Below are 21653 nucleotides of genomic sequence, written 5' to 3' on the forward strand. Positions count from 1 at the left end.
GATGATAGATGAGCATTTCCCAGCAGCAGCGCTAGAGAATATTTGCCACTGTTGCTTTCCCTCTTCGAGGCAGCTGTTTCAGCTAGCTTTTGCATTGCTAACAAGTACTGAGATTAAAATACATCTTTAAAATAGCTCTTTGCTAAGGCTCCAGAGCAACCTGTTGGCTGGATGCTCTCCCAATGACTCACTTCCACAATTCACTGTTCCCATAAACATCTGTGAATCACAAAAAGCTTTAATGAATGTGGTTATCTGTGCAGGGGATCTACGCATCACCGAAGTATGTGTGCTTCACCTCTTTTAACTCTGCTCTCAGCTGTTCCCTTTTTTCTTTTTGTTTTTCACTTTGTATCAGTGTTTTATTTTGGGGTGCAGGGCAGGGGCTGTATGTTTTATTTGTCTCTCCAGATCAAGACTGGCACAAGCCTGGGGTGGTATAAATAACAAGCCTTCCATTTCAAGGAACTGATTTACAAGGACTGAGAATGAAACCCAGATCTCTTTTTCCTATGTCAAAGTTTTCAACCATACCTTGTTTTGTCCTTTAAGGGGTTTCCACATAATGAGTGAACAACAGATTACTGTAGCACAGGAGAGGAAAAAAACAGGAAACGTGGAAATGGGGGAAAAAATGCCATTTCTACCCTACAGTCAAAACAATCAGAAGATTGAATCACAGAATGGTTTGGGTTGGAAGGGACCTCAAAGCCCACCCAGACCCACCCCGTGCCATGGGCAGGGCTGCCCCCTGCCAGCTCAGCTGCCCAGGGCCCCATCCAATCTGGTCTTGAGCACCTCCAGGGTTGGGGCATTCCATTATTTCACGGTGTCATTTTTTGTCAAGCAAAAAATTCACTAGATTTTGCACTTAATTTATGTTATATCTACCTAAAAATATACTTAGATTATACTTAGGATAGTCGTGATGGAGTTAGCTCGAAGTTCTCTCAGGGTGTAATCTGTTACATAGCAGTTGTATCAATCCGTCAGACCCACCTGTGGATTAAAGAACCCCGTCATCCAGAACTGATTCGGTCGGCCGTCCAGGAGCCAAGTGCTGAACTGCTGGTTTCTTTCAAGAAGCTCAGTAAACCAAAATCCTAAAGTTGTAGACTCCCAGGAAATCCGAAACCATAGTTTGGGAATTCTGGCATCATACATACTATCCAATGCATCTCGCAGTTCTTCTGACATAATTATGGTTCCTGGAAGATAAGTAAAACATTCAGAATGAACTTTCCCTGGGCTCACAAAGGCAATTAAAATTTTCAAATGACATCCTGAGTCTAATAAACCCTCCTTTGTTGTCCCTTAATTGCACACCTGTTGCACCAAAGTCTTATCAGTGTGTAGTTAATTTGCACAAATTTATAAGACTCAATTCAAAGGAAATGTGACAAGATAAAAGATATTTCGTCTGTGATTTTGATCAGAAATAGAGATTTTTTTAAACAACTCCTTCTCCTTCACATACAATATTTATATTCATTATATTGATGCTGCCTTTGGAATGTGATTAATCATTTAAAACTTTTTAATATATTTTAATGGCTCCCAAATACATGATCAATGATAGAGATATACAGTATAACTCATCTATATCCTCAGCATGTACTGACAGTTATTATATTCATGAAATTCACTGCTATTAATGATATACTTTGTACACTTCCATTATCAAAATTGCCAGTAGGAAAAGAGTATGTAGAATAAAGCTAGAGGCAAGATTTATTTGTTTTTATATTTATTTTGTCAGTGTATGCTCGTATTATCCATGCGCAGTACTGTTGTCTCCATTAAAATATTGGCAAATATGTGATTATTATATGACACTTGCCATTCCATGAGCCAAAACATCTTACCAGTCCGTACTGTCATCAGTACTGACAGTAAGCACTATGTGGGATAGGATAGGATAGGATAGGATAGGATAGGATAGGATAGGATAGGATAGGATAGGATAGGATAGGATAGGATAGGGTAGGGTAGGGTAGGGTAGGGTAGGGTAGGGTAGGGTAGGGTAGGGTAGGGCGGGGCAGGGTAGGATATCTTCTGTATTCCAACTGAGATATTTTAAACTGAAGAAACTGATCTGATAGCCCCCATTCTGATTATATGTTCCTGTAATATCAGTGTTCACTACATCATCGTAAACACAACTGTTGTTACTGCCAGAAGGGTTATTTGGTGACTGTAAAGATGAGCTGCACTTGCCTATCTCAACATATCTGTATGGAAATGATTCCTGTATTAAGCAGGCATTCCAAATACCTTGCTTCCATGGCAGGTTCCCAGTTGAGGAGAAAGAGGAGAATATCCAGAAACCAAACACCAGCTTTTAATTTAGATGAATGCAGTGGCTACTCTAAACACCTGTATAATAGTATGCAAATCTGCTGCTTTGTAACTATATATCAACGTCAAATAGGCTTCATTTTCTTCCAGCAGATAATCATAGAATCATTTAGGTTGGAAAGGGCCTTCAAGATCACCGAGTCCAACCATCTACCTAACATATTGAATCCCATCACTAAACTATGTCCCTTACTGCCACAAGTGACTTGCTCTCATTTACATGCATCTCTTTCTATGCAGCAAATGCTATGAGAAAAATCACTTTTTACAAAACCCCAGGTATTAAAAAGTGCTGCAGTAGTACAGACTATAGCAAGCACATCAAGCTATTCTGCATTCTCTGTAATGGCTTCATAGTCAGGTTCACATTTGTGTTCTGGGATATGTAAAAAGTATTTTATAACACAATTCGTAAACATCCTCTTTAGGTATAAACCCTCTCTAATAGAAAGCTAAGCACAAGCATTTAAGGAAGAAGTCACTCTGTGTCATCTCTCTTTTGCCTACAAAAACGTAGTATTAGATTGTACACTTGATTAGCCCTCTGGAGGCAGAAAAAGTGAAAAACAAATCATGCAGAACATGTTGGTTTCAATTTCAGAGTAACCTTAGCGAGAGCAGAAAACAAGTGAACAGAGTCCCCTTCTCAGGATCACTGCTGTCTGAACTGAGAAATAACACTTTCACCTTTGGTTCTTTCTTCTTTTCAGGCAGATAGAGCCAACTTTCTCCTGAAACAGGGGTTATGAGAGAGCCACATTTTCTTCCCAGTTCTGGGGAAGCCATTCTATGATTCGAATTGAACATGGGTCAAGAAGGCCAAGAACTTGGTGTTGCACTTGGATCAGGGCAATCCCAGACATGAGTAGAGACTGCAAGAAAAACTGCATGAGAGCAGCCCTGTGAAGAAAAATTTCAGGTTCTTGGTGAATGAAAAGCTGGACATGAGCCAGCAGTGTGCACTTGCAGCCTGGAAGGCCAGCTATGTTCTGGGCTGTGTCAAAAGAGGTGTGGCCATCAGGGAGAGGGATATGATCGTCTCCCTCTGCTCTGCTCCTGTAAGGTTCCATCTGGAGTATTCCATCCAGGCCTGGGGCCCCCAGTACAAGAAAATGCACTGTTGTTGGAGTAGGTCCAGAGGAGGGCCACAAAGATGGTCAGAAGGCTGGTGCATGTCTACTACAAAGAAAGGTTGAGGGAGCCAGAATTGTTTAGTCTGTAGAAGAGAAGGCTCTGGGGAGACTTCATTGTGGCCTTCCAGTTCTGAAGGAAGTTTGTAATCAGTAAGGAGACTGACATTTTTCATGGGCAGATAGCTATAGGACAAGGGGAATGGTTTCTAACTAACAAAAGTGAGATGTAGGTTAGATATCGAGAGGAAATTTTTCATTCAGAGGTTTGTGAGGCACTGTAACAGGTTGCCCAGAGGAGCTGCGAATTCTCCATCGCTGGAGGCATTCAAGGACAGGCTGGATGGGGCTCTGGGCAGCCTGGTCTACTGGGTGGCAACTCTGCACATGACAAGGAGGTTTGGAGTAAGTTGATCATTAAGGTACCTTCTAACTCAAAGTAGTCAGTGGTTCTATGAAGAGACTGACTTGAGGAATGTTTATTCAACATCGGTGTAGATGACACATGGTTCCGGAGGCCACATGCTTCTCTGTTGAATCACATCTACAGATGAGCACAATAGTTTCTAACCCAGAAAGAGGAAGATTTCTATGATCATCTGCAGTCTTGTTGCAGTGGTATTACCTCTGCTAATTGTTGCTTGGTTCTTTAATTTCCTTGAAGATTACAGGTGTATAGAATTTCTACAGGAAGAGTTCTACAGTTTTGAATGCATTCTAATTATTACTGAGAGCTTCTGAAAAGGAAACAGTGTTTAGATATAATGTTGAATATATATTTTGTTGAACTGATCTCCAAAGAAAAAAAAGCAACAAAAAACAATAAATATAAACACCTAATCTAGGTGTTCCTGCTCTGGCAGGGGGATTGGACTAGATGATCTTTTGAGGTCCCTTCCAATCCCTGACATTCTGTGATTCTTGCAGGCAGGCTGGAGCTTTTCAAGTATGTACATAAAACCACTCTGCCTCAAAGTATGGTGCAACCTCTCAGGATGGCTGCCTGTTATGACTCAGAGCAGCTGCTGAGAGCGTTAGGCCAAAGAGTTCCTGAGGATGAGGTATGTTCACAGCCCTGGCCTCGGTCATATAGTTGCATAAATATTCCTAGTGAGTGGGTGTCAGCCCTGGCAGTAGGCATACAGTGCTTGAATTTCAGCACTACAGCACACCAAATGACATCTGTGGGTGTCAGGATGCATTCCTGCAGCTATAATACTCTGATAAAAATAAAAATGTAAGAAATAAAGTAATTGTCAGGAATGAAATTGATAGCAGATGAGACAAATAACAGTATCTTTCTGGAGAAGGGTGATAAATGCATTTGGAAAACTATTTGATAAACTGAATGAGTAGTGCAACACCATGCGCTTCTCACATTTAACTTCTCAGAAGATCAAAGCCCTGGTTACCATATGAAGAGACTGAATGTCCTATGAACTTAATGTGACAGGCTAGAAAGTATTATGAATCACACAAGCCAGCTGTTAGTAACTGGGTTATTTTTGGTTTTACTTTACAGTATTCCCTCTCTTGAATGGAATAAAGCTCAGCTGAAATGGCTGATGGAAGGTCAGGTCAGTCGAAGATGTTAGGGCATTTTGATACTCCCAAAACAATACTCACTGTAACCATACTGTCCACAGAGTATATGCAGCTTTGGAATTACAATTTCCTTTTTTCATTGCCCTAAATTTATTAAGTCTTACTTTCCAAAGGACATAGTTGCTCCTTTCCACTACCACACCTATCTGAAAATGGTGGAATTTGTAAAGTTTGGATCTACATTTTCAATTTTACATTTAGGGAAATCTCTATCTGGATTAGAAAGTATGAATTTCCCATACAGATGGCTGGACGAAGTCAGAAATGAAAGATCTAAAACTCCAGCATGAAACAAAATAACCCTCAGTTCACAGACTGATTCTCTTTCCACAGGCACAGATGTGAATCAAGAAAACCAGAATAATTATATATGATATAAATGAGATGAGAAGGAGTTAGCTTTTCCATCAAGTACAATTTGCCAGTGGCTGTCATAATTATAATAGGGTTGGAGACCATCTCTCGAGAACAATACTTCCTAGACAATGAGTCTGGGCAGAGCACTGTCCTGTACAGCCAGCCTTAACAGTACACAGAGGAGAGAGCTCAGCAAGAGCATCAATCCATTCTTGGCTATCACTGTAACAACTACAGCAAGTCAGTCTTTTCAGCCTTTAATTCCCACTGAAGCCTATGTCCCAAGCAACTGGGTTTGTTAATGTCAGATCATTCTGGATGGACCAGACACTCACTCCTTGCCTCTGTCACCAAGCTGCAACTCCCTCTTTGTTGAATGTGTTGAGGAGAAAAACCCAATTTGCTTCTAATGTTATAAGCCTTCCTCTATTTCTGCCTTATGGCATCAGCTAACTCGCTGGTGCTTTCCCCAAAGAATGCATTATTTATTATTCTACCCAGAGGTACTACATATACAGAGTAACAGATTAAAAAAAAAAAAAAAAAAAAGGCTGGTATATATGTTTTCCCATACCTAAAATCTGATCTTTTCTTTGCAAGTCCTACTATGTTCCTATGAGCAGACTGATCACTACTGCTATGCTGAAAGAAATCAATTTCTTTGCTTCAGACAATCTTTCCTATTTCCCTGTTTCTTCACTTGCAGCACTTGGGAACTTCAGCATTTGGAGATGCTTCGCAAAGCTTTGAGCAGCTCTCAAAGCTCATTTAACTACACTGTGCTGCTTTCGTCCTGAGCCACTCAACAATTCAGCACTTCCTTCTGCTTCTGGTCCCCAGAATACGAAGAGTAAATCAAGCAGGCAAGCCCTGCAATGTGTAACACACTCTCCATTTTTTAATGTTAGACTATTATTCTCTCCAGCTGCACCCAACCTTTGCCTTGTTCTGCTTTCTGTTTCGTTTGTTTCATACTTTCCTTTTCTGGTAGAGGATCCTCTGATTTAATTCTTCAAGCCAGGAAAGATGAAATAAGAAACTTGAGTTGCATGCTTTTTTGTTTTGTTTTGTTTAATGTATAGAAAACTACACAGTTTTCTGCAGCAGCAAATTGCAAATTCCTTCAGTCAGTAGGAAGAAAATTTCAAAGTAGCCTCACACAGCCTAGCCCTGCAAACTGTTCTGAAAACCTACTCCAGTACAAAATGCACTTGCCTATGTCCACTAAAAGACTGAAAATAAATATTTTAAATCAATAGATTGAACATGTGCACATCCTAAAAAGCAATACAAATCATTACCCTAAAATAGAATAGAACAGGCAGATAAACTGTTTTCTGCATTTTCTCTTAAATGTGTTTCTAAACAGTTTTCCTGGCCAGCAAGCATATATTACAGTTATTGAGAGGTCTGGAAATAATATGCCACACTTTGCAAAAGACAACAGGAGGCACTGTGGATGAGAACTAAATAATGGATGAGAGATGGAGATGAGCCAAATGTAATGACACCTCAGGGCACACTAGACTTATCCCTCCCATTCCTCAAATGAATTTCCCAGTATTGTATTCCATGAATATCTTCACTGAGTGCTCTTAATCGTCTTCAGATAAAATCCCCATCCAAAAGTGGAATACATAGATCCTAACAAGCCTTACACACACACTGTATGGATCAGTAAGGTAAAAGCCCAAGATCTTTCAGTCCAGAAGTCTATAAGGTCAACAAGCTGAACTAAAATTCTATGTCTTAGCAGTTTTAAACCATTGTTAATCTAAATGGAATCTACCCATTCTGGGTATTGAATCTCTTCTCATATTTGCAGCCAATGGGAAGAAGAAGATCTTTCCTTTCATTGGAGACTGTCTTTCCTGTGCACTCCAGCAAGATTTGTTTCCCAAGCTTCTGTTTTTCACCATGTAGAGCAGAACAGATTATTGCCTAGTTCTTTTGGAATTCAGTTACATTCCCATTGTAAGGTACAATGAACAGAAATTACTTGCAGCATCGTGGTAAAAACACTACTACCAAGATCACAGTATTCTGAGTTTTAAAAATAGTGAATCTACCTCATTCTTCCAGGGGCTTAACAAGAGTTTGTGGATGGGATCTAGGAATTCTAAGAGATTCCTATTATGCATGCAGGATTATGTGTTGCCTCATGTCCACATGAAGTCTTTGGTGTTTCAACATATTCTCATATGAATGACAACAATGAAGGCCTAAAGCAAACACATTGGCTATCAACAAAGTACAAGGACAGTGAGGAGCTACAAGCAGGTAATTAAATAGTTTTTAATCAGGTAGCAAATCAATGACTGAGATCAAGTCAAGCAAATCAAGCCTGGGTGTGTAGGCAATGCATTGTGTGCATTACGTGCATGAATTTAAGCTAGCTTTGTAACGTGGTGAGTGCCATAGTGTAGTTGCAGTGGATTGTTTGCTTAAGGCTGATAGAACATCTACATGACAGATGCTATGATGACTTCTGAAGATACTACTTCTATTGATTCTACTTCCTTTCCTTTCTATGTTGACCTTATGGCTTATGACTCCCATTGCTATTTGTACAATGCTTGCCTTCTGTACCAAGTAAAATGTATGGATTAAAACCCCAGGCCAGTAAGTCGTGAAAGCAAATCTTTACATATTAATAATAAAAGCTTTTAGAGGGTTTTCTGCATTCTCAGGTAAGTGGTTAACATGAAAAGGACTTATCTATCTAACTCTGCAAGCATTGCAAAAATAATAGTGGGAGTTCTGTGATCACATAACAAATATATAGACACATACATATGACAGGGAAGTATAACAAACCCAAAGTTTTGTACATGGCTTCAACTTCTCATGAGGTACACAGTTGTAAAGGTTTAGTTTGAATACACTACTGAAAACAAATGCCAAGTGGATGCAGATTTTTGATCAAAGCAGGATCTAGATATACTCATAAATAAATGAGCTAGGCACTTGTTTCTTTTACACTACAGGCTTTTAAACAGACTACTAAGCAGGTAAAAACACCGTGAATAAAACACTAAAAAGCTGCTTTTATTTCCATTGTGAAGGATTCAGTATCAACTTCCAGTACTACTACGAGCACGCTCCACTGACAAGATTCATGGAAGTTGCTCAAGGGGGATTAGGGATGACTACCACAGAATCTCCCTTCCCACTTCCTGGGCAATCAATAGTCAAAAACAGAACAATTGGCTGGGACATAACTGAGAGTACAAAGCACAGCTCCAATATAATTATTACAATATGATAAAAAAATATATATATATATCTCCAGGCAGCAAGGTTTACTGGTGGTATTCAGGCTTGGGCATGGTTGCCTACAAACATGTTGGACACATGCTGAGCATCTTCACCTACTCAAGAGGTATTAGGGATAACTCCCACAGAATCTCCCTGCTTACTTTCTTCAGTGATAGAATACACATATATGTGCCATCGAGACACTTACCAGTGCTACTGCGGTGCATGGAGGTACATGCAGACCTGCCTCCACTCCAATCTCACAGATAGGTTAACTCAAAATTTGCCTGTACTCAAATTGCAGCAGGGACTAGGAATAACTGACGAGGATATTACTGTTCACTTTTATTATTTAAGGACACTGTCTCCAGTGGCAGAGGTGGCTGAAAGTGCCCAGTCCCTAGTAAACAGCTACAGAGTTAGTATGCCATGCCAGAGGTACATACCATTGCACAAAAAGAAGACAAGGCACGTACACAGGAATGCTATAGCTTCTGTACTCCTCTGCAAAGAATACTGTCACTCTGCCAGGGGCTTAAGATCTGTTCTTCATATCCCATTAGGATCTGGAGTTTTGGTTCAATCCCCATGTCTCACTACTCCCCAGATGAAAAGATGAGAAAACAGCTCTCTTTCCTCGTCTCTAAACAGTTGTCCCTATTTGCAGCGCAGTCTTGATTTAGGTCACTTGAGAGGACAATCATCACTGCTGTTTTCTGATTTATGTGAAACTCTGTATTACACCAACTGTGAAATAAATTCTGGGCAATCAATAAGTAATTAAAACAGAACTATTGGTTGGGACATAACTGCGAGTACAAAGTGCAGCTTCCATCTAATTATTACAATCTGATCCAAAAAAAGTTGCCCTCCAGGCAGCAAAGTTCATTGGTGGTGATGCAGGCTTGGGCATGGTTGCCAACAAACATGTTGGACACATGCTGAGCATCCTCACCGCTCCCAAAAGCTGAACACTGCTAATCTGCCCTCCAGTCAGAGGAACAAAGCTGGCTCTACTAATTCCTTTAGCATCTCTCATGTTCAGCTGCACACAGACTTTCACTGAGGGGGGTTTGTATTTCCCCAGATACAACGCAGTGAGCAACAAGAAAATTGACAAAGTCCATCTATTCCCATCCAACCTGCAGAAATAAATAGTCAGACCTCCTTTCACAAAGCCACACGGTACATGAAGACTGAAACTATAATCTGAAACACAATATTTATTTGAAAATTTAAATCTGCTATAAGCAGCTACTGGGGTCTTAGCAGGTTCATGATGCCAGGGCCAGATGCATGACAAAGGCAGATGTCAAAATGCACACAGTCTATTTGAGCAGGCTAATCAGGGTAGAGAAAGAGGAGCAGAGGAGATGATTTGATGCTTCGGTTGACTAGTTTTGGGAGATCTATTATGAGAGAGAGTGTTTTTCCCCTTTGCTGAGGCAAGACAGAGAGCCTACATTTTCTTTCCATCCCCTAATTAACGCACCACGGCATGCACCTGATGCATCATGAATCTGCCAGAAGCCATTTATCGGTATTGTTAACTATACATCCCATTTTGTTTTCAGAGCAATTTCTCACTATATTTAACTTGCCTTTCCGTGAGAAATTATAACGTTTTAGGGGATTGCACAAAAGTTACAGCATTAACTTGATTAAGCACCTGGTAGAGGACTGTGCCCACTGTGCAACTGAATACTAAGTGCAAAGAAATTATGTTACTCATCCACTTGTCTGCATAATATTGTACATTTTGAGACTGTCTTGATCAAAGAAAGATTAATTATTTCTTGGATAGAAATCATTATTTAAATTTACTTGAAAAGGGACTCTATGCACATATACAAGGGAACCTTGAGCTCAATTTTGAAATAGAAGACAACTGGTACTTCTAGTTTGGTCTCTGCATAGGTTACTGCAGGATATGGAAACTAATTAGCTGTACTGGAAAGTAAAGCAAGACAGATCAGTGCACTGCCATCTGTACCAAAAGGGACTTGTTTGAGGCACTTTGACCTTCTCCCTGCAGGGACAGCTTGCTCTCTCTCAGGTATTTTCTACCTCTTTGCTGGAGAACAGGAGAATTGGGTGAGATCTTAACCACAGGAACTGAACCCATCCAGCATCATTTTGATTTACTGTTAATTCTTGAAACATTCAAGCAACATTATAAGATATTTCCTGGATATTTCAACTCTTACAGAGGAGCAAAATAGGAAGTGAAATCAAAAAGCAGACAGTAACATCATCCTTCCTTCTTTTCCCTCACTCCTCTTCTGATCAAATTCTCTATCTGCTTCTAGTCTCTGGCACACTTGAGTTATATTAAATGCATTCAACATTGCTGACTTTAAGCCATACTCTCCTGTCTCTGAGAGACAGAGCACTGCCTCCTCCTTTGATGGCCAAAAGCAGAACCTTGTCATTCTCTTTTGACTGGCACTCCTACTCACTTCAGATTCCATTTAGAGACATTCTATTTGGTTTGACCAATTTCGTGAAAATTACAAATCCCATCTTAGATTAGAATCTTTGTCACTTGGCCTGACCACTCTGTCTCTCAATTACTTATCAGCAATGCCTGTACGTTCTTCAGTATCATCATGCCTCAGCTTAATTTCATAAATGATTCTGGCACATGACCTGATCACACGATTCAACTCCTCTGAGCTCTGCAGAGATCCCACAGAGAATCGTGGAAGCACAGTAATACTGCAGAACTCATCGAACTGCGATACTGGAGCATGTGCAGACAGAATAAATTAAGATGGAATGCCCTTAGAGATGCAAACAGGAATCTATAAAAGCTATACTATGACAAAGAGATGGAAAAAGAGAAAGCGGTTGGTGGGGAGAGAAAGAAAAAGTAAGAAGTGGGGGAGAAAAGGGACAAAGGGAGAGAAAAAAAAAAGGAAAAATTATTTATTTAGTAAAATAGTATGATCAGCCTTTAGTAGTTAAAAAATGTACAGCTTAATTAGTATCATTCTCAACATTGCAACTTACCATCTATAGCCAATCTGAGATCAGTCAGTGTGGTTCGGACACTTGATATAACATGTTGCATGCGGTCAATTTCTTGACGGAGAAATATATTCATGGGTTGAATAGCTCCCATCTTTTGAAGCTGGGCTTTCACCTAAACAGGAACAGTGAAACTCTATAAAATTTGATCTCTGGTTTCCCATGCAGTAACTTTTGAAAGCAAAAGATTGTTGTTTTTTTTAACCGTATCCCATAATTCAAGAAAAAAAAAATTGTTTTTATGTAACAGATGGCCAGGCAAGGCACGTGCCAGCAGTAAGGTTTAGCACAACCTGACTCATCAGCTTACCAAAAGGAGATGCTCCATCAGTCTAATGAGGACTAATGGAGGGAACACAGCAGTTCCTTCAGTCCTTGCTAGGCCACAGAGTCTTAGATCTTTAAAAAGGAAAATAACATGCAATACAAAGGGAAGTTTATTGATAACGTCATATTTTCAGATCGTGCTATAGGTCAACTGTCTCAGCTCTTCTTGCCCTGCTGGGTTGAAATAATGCTACAGACTAATATATATAAAAGCAGAACAATATAAAAACTAGTGCAGTGCCTGCACAATTTCGTAGGTAGAAGCTTCTGGCCTTCTTAATTTTCAAGGCTAATGGTATCACGCAATGTTCAGAGAACATTCTCAAAATTGAATTGTCTATTTTACATGTCACAGAAAAAGTAGCAAAAGCCAGAAAATCTCCTCAATGAGGGCAGGCTGAGAGAGCTGGGGCTGTTCAGCCTGGAGAAGAGAAGGCTCCAGAGAGACCTGATAGCAGCCTTTCAGCATCTAAAGGGGAGCTACAGGAAAGAAGGCGACAGACTCTCCAGCAGGGTCTGACGTGATAGGATAAGGGAAAAGGGTTTCAAACTAAAAGAGGGGAGATTTAGATCAGACATAAAGAAGAAGTTTTTTACAAGAGTAGTAGTGAAGTACTGGCACAGCCTGCCTAAAGAGGTGGTGGAAGCCTCATCTTTGGAGACATTCAAAGTCAGGTCCAGGTTCTGAGCACTCTCACCTAGCTGTAGGTGTCCCTCCTCATTGCAGGGGCGCTGTAAAGGCCCCTTCCAACTCAAATGATTCTATGCTTTAATGATTCTAAATCATGTCTTCTACAGTTCACACAGTAAAATGTGTTTTAGAGAATTCTCGACTGCAAGACTTTCTAGTGTTTTCCCCCCTGTTGTAACTCATCTTTCAGAAAGGCACTGGCCTGCTGTCTGGGCTTGCTGAGCTTATTTTGAGCTCACTAACAAAAGATGATGAAGAAAGAAAGTTTATTACTTTGAAAGAACAGAATATCATTGGAATTCTACTGCAGCCAAATAGAAACCACAAAATTTGGTCATAAGTCCTCTGGATTTTGCTTTGTATTTTCCCAGATATGGTCATATATCTATATTAAATACTCATAGGAAACACTATTGGAGCGTACCTTATTATTATACCAAGTAGCAAATCTCTGCAGGATAAATATAATGCAGTAGTTGAGTAGTTATAACTGCTAGTATAAATGAGTAAATGCTTTGACAATTTCCATTCTGCAGGTTTCAACCTTAAGCCAAAGAAAATACATTTTTAACTTTGTATGCTATTCTCCTTGGGAGACAGTTATCAGCAAGGCTATTCATTATATTTTAATCACAAAGTCCCATGAGTTTGTCAGACAAAATGTCCAAGAAGTAGGTGCCAGCCAATTATGCTAATGCTTTGCAGTCTGACAGTTCATTTTAGTGACTGAGTTAATGTATTTCTTCCTGTAAAAAATTCCTACGATCAGCTATCATGAGACCAGACCAGGGACAATAAACTTTTGGGGGGGATGGTTTACATAACTAGGTTTATCATAACTAGGTTTACCACTTTTTTCAGACGAAATTCAGGGCGAGCTGCTTCCTGACAATTTCACAGCCAAATTTATCACACACACACTCAAAAAAAGTTTGATTTTTTTTTCTGAAATACTTAGAAGAACTCTACTGCATGACATTAATAAGAGTGGGATTATACAGAGTACATCTTATGCATTCTGTGCTTTAAATCAGAAATAAACTTTTTTTTTTCCTAGTCTGCAAAGCATGTGTTCCTTTGGGGCATGATTTAGAATAGGAACTTTTCCTGTCTGAAGGAAAACTGCATGAAACACTTTGTTAAAGGTGTTATTTTCCAAAATGTTGTAATTTAAGAGATTAAAAAGAGCAGATGAAATAAACATTCTAATATATTACTGCATTGATAACAGCACAGTTTAACTAATGAATTCTCAGGGGAAAAAGAAAAAAACTATCTGATTTTTTTCATGTATCTATAAAAATACCTGCAATGTTTTGAAAAATGGAATAAACCAATAATGCAAAAAATTTTAATCCATCCTAGATAAATTCACAGCACTCAGCCTGGAGCGCTAAGCATAACTAGATGTAAAAACTGAAATAATGACATACTTACGACCCTGTTGTGTACAAATCAGTCTTGATCTGCACTGAGATTTACTAGGTGTAAGATAGTGCTTTTCTTGGAAACCTTGCTGGTAAGATTAGCTTTAAATACCAGCTTGGAGGTATGATTGACTGTTTTGTATTAGGATTCTTATCAAGCAATCAGATGAGTTACTGCCAGTGCTGTATTTATTATGACATAAAGAGTTGGATCCTGACTGACAGAAAAAAAAACTCCAAGACAAAACTCACTAACCAAAATAGCCTTTCTGAGATTAATATACTAATTCCATAAAGCCCACTTACATCTCCTTCTCAACATGAAATCAGCTGTCAGCTAACATAAAATGAGGTGATTTAAAGAAAGAAGGAAATAAAATCATAATCTTAATAGCTCTCCCTGTATGATGCTGCAGTGCATATTTCTACTGTATGAGCATTCTCTATGCACGTTTTATATCTGACCTCAGGTTACCAACTCCTTTGTCACTGCATACTATGTCAGATGACCACTGTATGTGATAGGGCTGGTAACTAAATCAAAGGCACCTTAGTTCAGATGAGGAAAGTTCTGCATTTGTTTGTTGTTATTGTTATTTTAGCCAAAATACTGCAATGATAAGTAGACACCAGGCATACAAACTGGACTGACTTCAAATTAAATTAACCCAAAGGTATGCTTCAGTGAGTCTGATGTAGTTCAGCCTACAGTGCTCAGCCTACAGACCCAGACAAGAGTTAGACCAAAGCAAACTCTCCAGTAAAACACCTAATGCAGGCCAGGGTCCTCAGATGAACTCCCACTGCCATACAGTAGTTCCTAATGTAGCCTTAGCCTCAGTGGAGGATAAGGTAAAATGATGACTATGAGAACATTTAAGGAAGAAAACATTGTTATTGGGGTTAAAAGCCAATAAAGTGCAGTATCTCTGGAATGTCTCTGTGTCTGTTCCCTAGTAAGCTGCTTTTCAAAGCTACAAGAAAATGCTTTCCTTATAAATCTCTGTGTGTGACAGGCTGACATTTACTCTTGCATCCATCTTCACTCACATGGACTGATCGGACCTAATAATTTTACCACTGATCTCTCTAAGAAGCAAAATCCAGATGCAAAAATGGTTATGAAAGCAGAAGCTTCATCCTGCCTCTGGCTTTGGAATGAGAAAACTGAAGACAGTTTTAGGTCAGATGGAAGGTTTATTTTGCTTTAGCTCCACCTGGGTCGTATTGGAGTCTGATAAAGCATGCAAAAGTGACTTGTTTATAGGCTTTTGAGCTGACATTTGGTCAGTTATGTGACTGGGGAGAGGAATCACTACAAGAACATAACAAAAGAAACTGCATATGTCATGCACATCAAAGGCTAATACTTGGGAAATGAAAGTCCTTGTGTGGCAGCCTGTATTTCACACTGTATCAAGAGAAGGTATATCCAGAGCTCTCAGAGCCAGCAGACGATTGGTTTCAGTACCATCCACCACTCACCTACAGTGTTGGGGCTTTCACTCCAAACAAATGAACTGTACGCTTTCTTACTGGAGTCACAAGAACTGGACAAAGATTGCAAAGGCACCTACCACTTTCCCTGAAGAGAAATTGCTTTTACTTACTTTCATTTGTTTCCTAATTCTTTTGTTTCCTCACTTCTTTTCTGCACTAACAGTATATCTATAACAAGATTTTTGAAGACTACTACATACTGGCATTTCTGGAACTCAATACTCTGCTAAAAACAAACCAAATGGCACTGTTAGGACTATCAAATGTTTTTCTTTTGCTGCTCCTATCCAACAAGGCATGCATAAGAACTCTTTCTGACACATTCCCTCAATCTCTTACAGTTCAATAGATCATTTTTATTTGTTTCAGGATTGTTAAACTGATTTAGTAGGTAGTAATGCCCTGAATGACCAAATGTTGACTTAAATTGACAAACAACAGAATTCGTCTCAATCTCTTTTTTCAGATATCACAGAAAGAAACTGCATAATACATTTCACTTCTTGTAAGCATAATATCACTTTCCTCCTTCACTTATTATATTCTAGATCCTGCTAAAATCTGCAGCTTCTTCACTCAGAGAACATTTGAAATCTCTCCCTTCTCTTCTGCTCTGACCAACAAAACTATTGGCTATATGTTGAACATTCTTTTTTACTTTTGGTATTCTATTCTATTTGGTATTTTGTTTAGCTTGGAGAAGAGGAGGCTTTGGGGAGACCTCACTGTGGTCTTCCAATACTTGAAGGGAGCATACAAACAGGAGGGGGTATGACTTTTTATGTAAATGGATAGGTCAAGGGGGAATGGTTTTAAACTAAGACATGGGAAGATTTAGGTTTTCACACAGAGGGTGGTGATGAACTGGAACAGGTTGCCCAAGGAGGTTGTGGATGCCCCATCCCTGGAAGCATTCAAGGCCAGGCTGGATGTGGCTCTGGGCAGCCTGGTCTGGTGGTTGGCAACCCTGCACATAGCAGGGGGGTTGAAACTCGATGATCACTGTGGTCCTTTTCAACCCAGGCCATTCTATGATTCTAGGATTGATTCTATGATTCTAGATATTTTCTTTTTATCAGTTTATGCAAGCTGACATTTAAAAATGCAACATAATTTACAGCTTACTCCTGTCCTCTCCACTTTTTCTAAGAAGTTCCAGAATAATAGAACTTAAATTCAGATGAGAACTATGTTTGATCTTTAGAAATGGACATACTCTGGCACCATAAACTAATGCAGTAAAGAGATGGAACTGGGTACTACTGAGAGAAAAGGAAAATTCCCTTCTGACAAAGAAAGCATTATTGAAGATCCAAATGAGTTCTAAGTTGCAGAGTATGGCAGAAAAGGTACATCTTTTAGTTAAGGGGGAAAAAAGGAAATTTTGAAGAATCAGCAAATGTGCGGAGTCTGAGAAAACTAGAAATCACGAGGAAGAGGTAGTATCCACATTTATTAATAAGATAATGAAACAAAAATGCCCTCTGAGCTCAGAATAGATGTACAAGAATGACAGAGGGAAAAAGTAGATCCAATAGGACATCCTCTGACTATGCTTGTTAGAAGAAAGATGAGAAAGGTTTTGGGGACATGATGCTAAAGTATTAATAACTAATATTGGCTCATCTGATACAATGTGAATCTCATGACTTGAATCAAGAGAAAATCTCTCAAGCAAATTGAAGCAAGAGGTTTCCTTGAAGATTAGTCAGAGAAGCAATACGGAATCAAAGAACTGTCTAATTGTGATAATCATTATAGAGATGATTGCTTATGAGAAAATAAAATCTTGAATGTACGCCTGGCAGATCATGAAAAAAAGATAATAGCTTGTCATATTATTGGATGATGAAATGGCACTGAAAATAATTAGTGCTTATTTTTTAATACATTCACATAGGAAAGTATGCATTGTACCCAGATAGGGTACTAAAATAGAGACAAATTAAGGGTGATGGGCTGAACTTCAAAAAAGCCCCTCCAGACTCTGTGTCTTTCACTACCGTGCATGACCCCATCGCTGGTTGACTGCAAAGCTAAGATACGTGAGGAAGTGACAGAAAAGGGAAGGCCAATTCTACATGCATTTTGTATGGATAACCTGAGTGAACAAAACCAAGGGTTTAATGAAAGTGAATGAGACCACGATTAAACAGAAGAAATGTGAGACAAAAATAGTCATTTGTTCAAACAACTTAGAAGTGAATTTTGGATGAAACAAGTATGGTGCATTTTACAGTATTAAAACGCTCTGCACAAATTTGCCAAGCATGGAATATGAGGGCAAGAATATCCTCTGTTCACAATGTAAAGCAAATTATGCATTGTAGACAACTTCTAAAGTATTACAAATTCTTCAAGAGGAACAAAGAAACAAAGTAATCGTTATTTGGAGGATTTGGGAAATACCTTGCAAAAAATAGCTTAATATCCATATTATAAGTATGGCAAAACTACATAAGCGACGTAAGTATTCAACATCTGACCGCTATTGCAAATTGAGAACAAAATTCTAAGGAACTGAATAAAACCTGACATAGAAAACAATCCAAGGTGTAGACTATAGGTATATGTCCAAGATGCTAATTATTAAAAGTATTAAATGAGTAATCGCTAGTAACAATTATACACTTGTTTGATTTTATTTACTATTTATCATAGTTATTTATTTTCTTATCTGCTATTAAACAACAACAAGGGAAAACTAGAAAGCTGACTTCATCCCGAAGCAAGTTCTATAAATAAATTATGAATATACTCCCACTGGGAATCACTCAGTAGGCATGTGAGAGAAAAGGGATATACAAGCATGAACGGCTGGAAAAATAACTATATGGGGAAAGCTGCTAGATAAACTCACAAAAGAAAAGTTGTGAATTTAAATAGTTTGCCAGGAGGAGGAGGAAAAGAGAAATTCTAAGCTGAAATATGACAGCTATTTATAGAAGACATATTAAATGTAACATAAATTGTAGAATAGAATACTGGAAATACTGCCAAGGCCCCAAGACTATTGGACATGCCCTAAGTAAAAGCATCGGGATCTTTCTCTAATCTACCGAGGGGGGAGACAACTTTCTGATGGCTGTTTTTTGTCAAGGTGGCTCATTCAGCAGACTGTGCTATTTGCAATGTACATATCTGATGTGAGGATAATTTAGATGATCAACCCAAACAATCTTCTAGAACGCTGTGAATAAATTTAAGAGCTTTTTAAAACGCTTGACATTTAAATGTAAGAAAGAAGCACAATAAAACACATACACAAAACATCTGCATCAAAAGAGCATATACCTCATGGGGGTTGTAATCTGGAGGTAACTTCTCCAGCATCTCATCAGCAAGGCGCTGCACCACTGCTTCTCGGGTTTCCCCTCCTCCAGTGCTGCTGTCTTTGGGCTGGATGCTCACTATTGTATTCAGTGTCTCATTTGCGAGATTGGTTTGGTAAGTTATATCTGCATTAGGGTGCAGTCCAAATACCTTAAAGTAAAAGGGGAAAAAAATAGGGGAAAAATGCATTTTTCCTTCTAAAGTTTATCAGCGAAAGAACCCACTGATACTGATAAACAAGGAAGAAAATCCACAGTTCTACAAAATAATAGAGAATCAGTGGAAGTACATCCATTTAACTGGCCAAGAAGCAAGCACAAATTATACAGAAACATTACCATAGGTTAAATCTACAACAGCATTTTCATTCAGATGATGAGAGTGGTTTTGAACTATCTGGTTATCGTCATATACCAGGGTTTAGATCATGCTGTGCACACACCGATTCCTTTTCACTGGATCAGACTAGAGCTTGCTGGGAATGTGCCATGTGCAGACACTGACCCCACACCACTACCTTTTCCCCTCTGCAGATCTACTACTTTTGTATCAGGTCAAGTAGATGCCCCTATCAATCAGACCAAGTGCCATTTCTAATGCCTTTTGTTTCACACAGTCTCTTAGGCTTATAAAGCCTGGAGCTCAGAGAATAAAAAACAGCCCACAGTTTAAGGACCTAGAGATTTCATGACTGGTGATAATATTTTGGATATTTTATGTTTTGAGCTATTTTTGGTTTAAATCTCCTATTCCTTACTTCTTTTGAAATTGAATAATTTTATTTAAGATAGAGCTAGCACAAAATTACTGCAAAGCTGCCCTTTGTTTGAATAATAATGGCTTTCTCTGAAACCTCTGCTGAAATATCAGTGAGTCTGTAATTGTCAGGTTGATTGCAGCTTTTCTCCAGGAGGAATTGGATTGTGACTTATTTCACAAGCCCTCACTGAATTATAGCTATTAATTATCTCTAACAAACCGAGCCACTGATCCAGCAATGAGGGAAGCTTGCCCCTAAACCAAGCACCGAAGCCAAGCAACGTGGTTCTCATGTTTTGTGTTTTTGTACATAATATTAGAACTAACATCTTCTAAGAAGACGTTCCTACTGATCAATATTAACATGCTCTGAGTATGGAAGAGAAAGGGCCACATGCAGTATTTTTATATTTGGAAATCTAGAAACTCAGAGAGGAGGGACAGAAGTGGCTGCAACAGTGTCAAAGCTAGCAAAGCTGCACTGATTTACACCAGCTGTGGAACTGACCCCTTACAGCAGCACAAAGAACACAGTGCAGACTTAATGCTGCCCAAGAGAGAAAGTGGGGTCATAACAAGCATATAATTATTTTCCTGGCAGGAATAAACACGCTTTACAGACAGCAGTACCTCAACCTGTATATTTAGAGACATAAAAAGCAAAAATATCAATACACTTTATTTTGCTCATTTTTTATCCGCATGCGATGATGCACACAGTTGAAGATATGCGCTTTTCTGCTTCTGCTCTTGCAGAATAAGGCTTTGTTTGGTTGGTTTTGTTCCGGCAGATTTTGTGGCAATGCTATAGCCCAAGTTAGAAACACAAGAAATATCTGCTATAGTGAATGTAAATGGCTGCAGTGCTAATCCAAGGGCTGATTTCATAATTGGCATAATATTGACAAAGACATGGGTGTTACATACAAAAAGCCCTCTGGTCCTAGGTGTTCATGAGAGTGATATATGAGGTATTAAGAAATCAGAGTAGCAAACCAACGGGTGGACCAGTGTCCTGGAAGTCCTGCAAATTAATCAAGAAACAGAGTTTCTCATTTTCTGTGATCCAAAATCTTGGAATTTTGATTTTAAAAGGGATGCTAGATTTTGCATTTCAATTGGTTGGTTTTTATTTAGCCTGATAAAACTTCAAACCCAATTGCTAATGCTCTACACCCCTCTGAAATCAAAGTCATTTTCAAAGGGATTTCTGAGTTCAATAGCCCTCTTCAGAAGTCAGTGTTTATTCAGATCAGAGGTTGAAATTTCATCAAAAGAGCAAAGATGCCGTAATCAGACTTATTCAGTCTTTCTTTCACAACCAAAAATAGACAGGGGAGAAAATAAAAGACACACTGCTTTTTTATTGTGCTTTGACTAGCACAATATCCTTTCTGGAACAGAAGACCGGGAGCTTAAGAGGTTAAAAGTTTCCATGAGCAATTTTGACAGATTTTGGAATGACTGAAGATAGTCGTCATGTTCTTCCTAACCTGTGACAGCGTGAAGGAGAAAAAGATGTTTGCATTCTTGGACTTGATCCTATTTACATAAAAGTCAATGGTAAAAGGTGCCTCTCTGTCAGCACAGATGCCCTTGCATCTGCTATCACTACCTTCAGAGATTCAAACCTTTTCAAGTTTGTTTTATGAGCATGGATTGTTCTCAGCCTCCTTTCTAGCACATTATCAGTAATAGAAAATCAGTTTTTTCTACTCAATCCTGCCTATTTAATTTTAATAGAACTTACCCATAAAGGCATTTATCAACTTAATAGCAGTGAGTCAGGAACTCATAACATTCACTTCCATTTCAATTTTAGCTAACTGCAACACATGTAGCTGTGTTAGAGAGAGCAGGATGTCCCAGTTCTGCAAG

The 21653-nt window shown here is 39.0% G+C and overlaps 1 protein-coding gene across 3 annotated transcripts in view; it reads right to left on the reverse strand.

The window, feature by feature from the left end:
* DNAH5L (dynein axonemal heavy chain 5-like) overlaps window positions 1–21653 on the reverse strand; it is a 148852-nt gene that overhangs the window by 6197 nt on the left and 121002 nt on the right. For all 3 annotated transcript variants that reach the window (XM_040696426.2, XM_040696427.2, XM_040696425.2), the window contains 3 exons: window positions 18978–19166; window positions 11721–11853; window positions 1000–1208 (listed from right to left, as the gene is read on the reverse strand). In XM_040696426.2, coding sequence (XP_040552360.1) covers window positions 1000–1208; window positions 11721–11853; window positions 18978–19166 — 531 coding nt within the window. The remainder of the gene's footprint in view (window positions 1–999; window positions 1209–11720; window positions 11854–18977; window positions 19167–21653) is intronic.

The sequence above is a fragment of the Gallus gallus genome, chromosome 2, assembly GCF_016699485.2.
Source record: "Gallus gallus isolate bGalGal1 chromosome 2, bGalGal1.mat.broiler.GRCg7b, whole genome shotgun sequence".
Taxonomy (NCBI): Eukaryota; Metazoa; Chordata; class Aves; order Galliformes; family Phasianidae; genus Gallus; species Gallus gallus.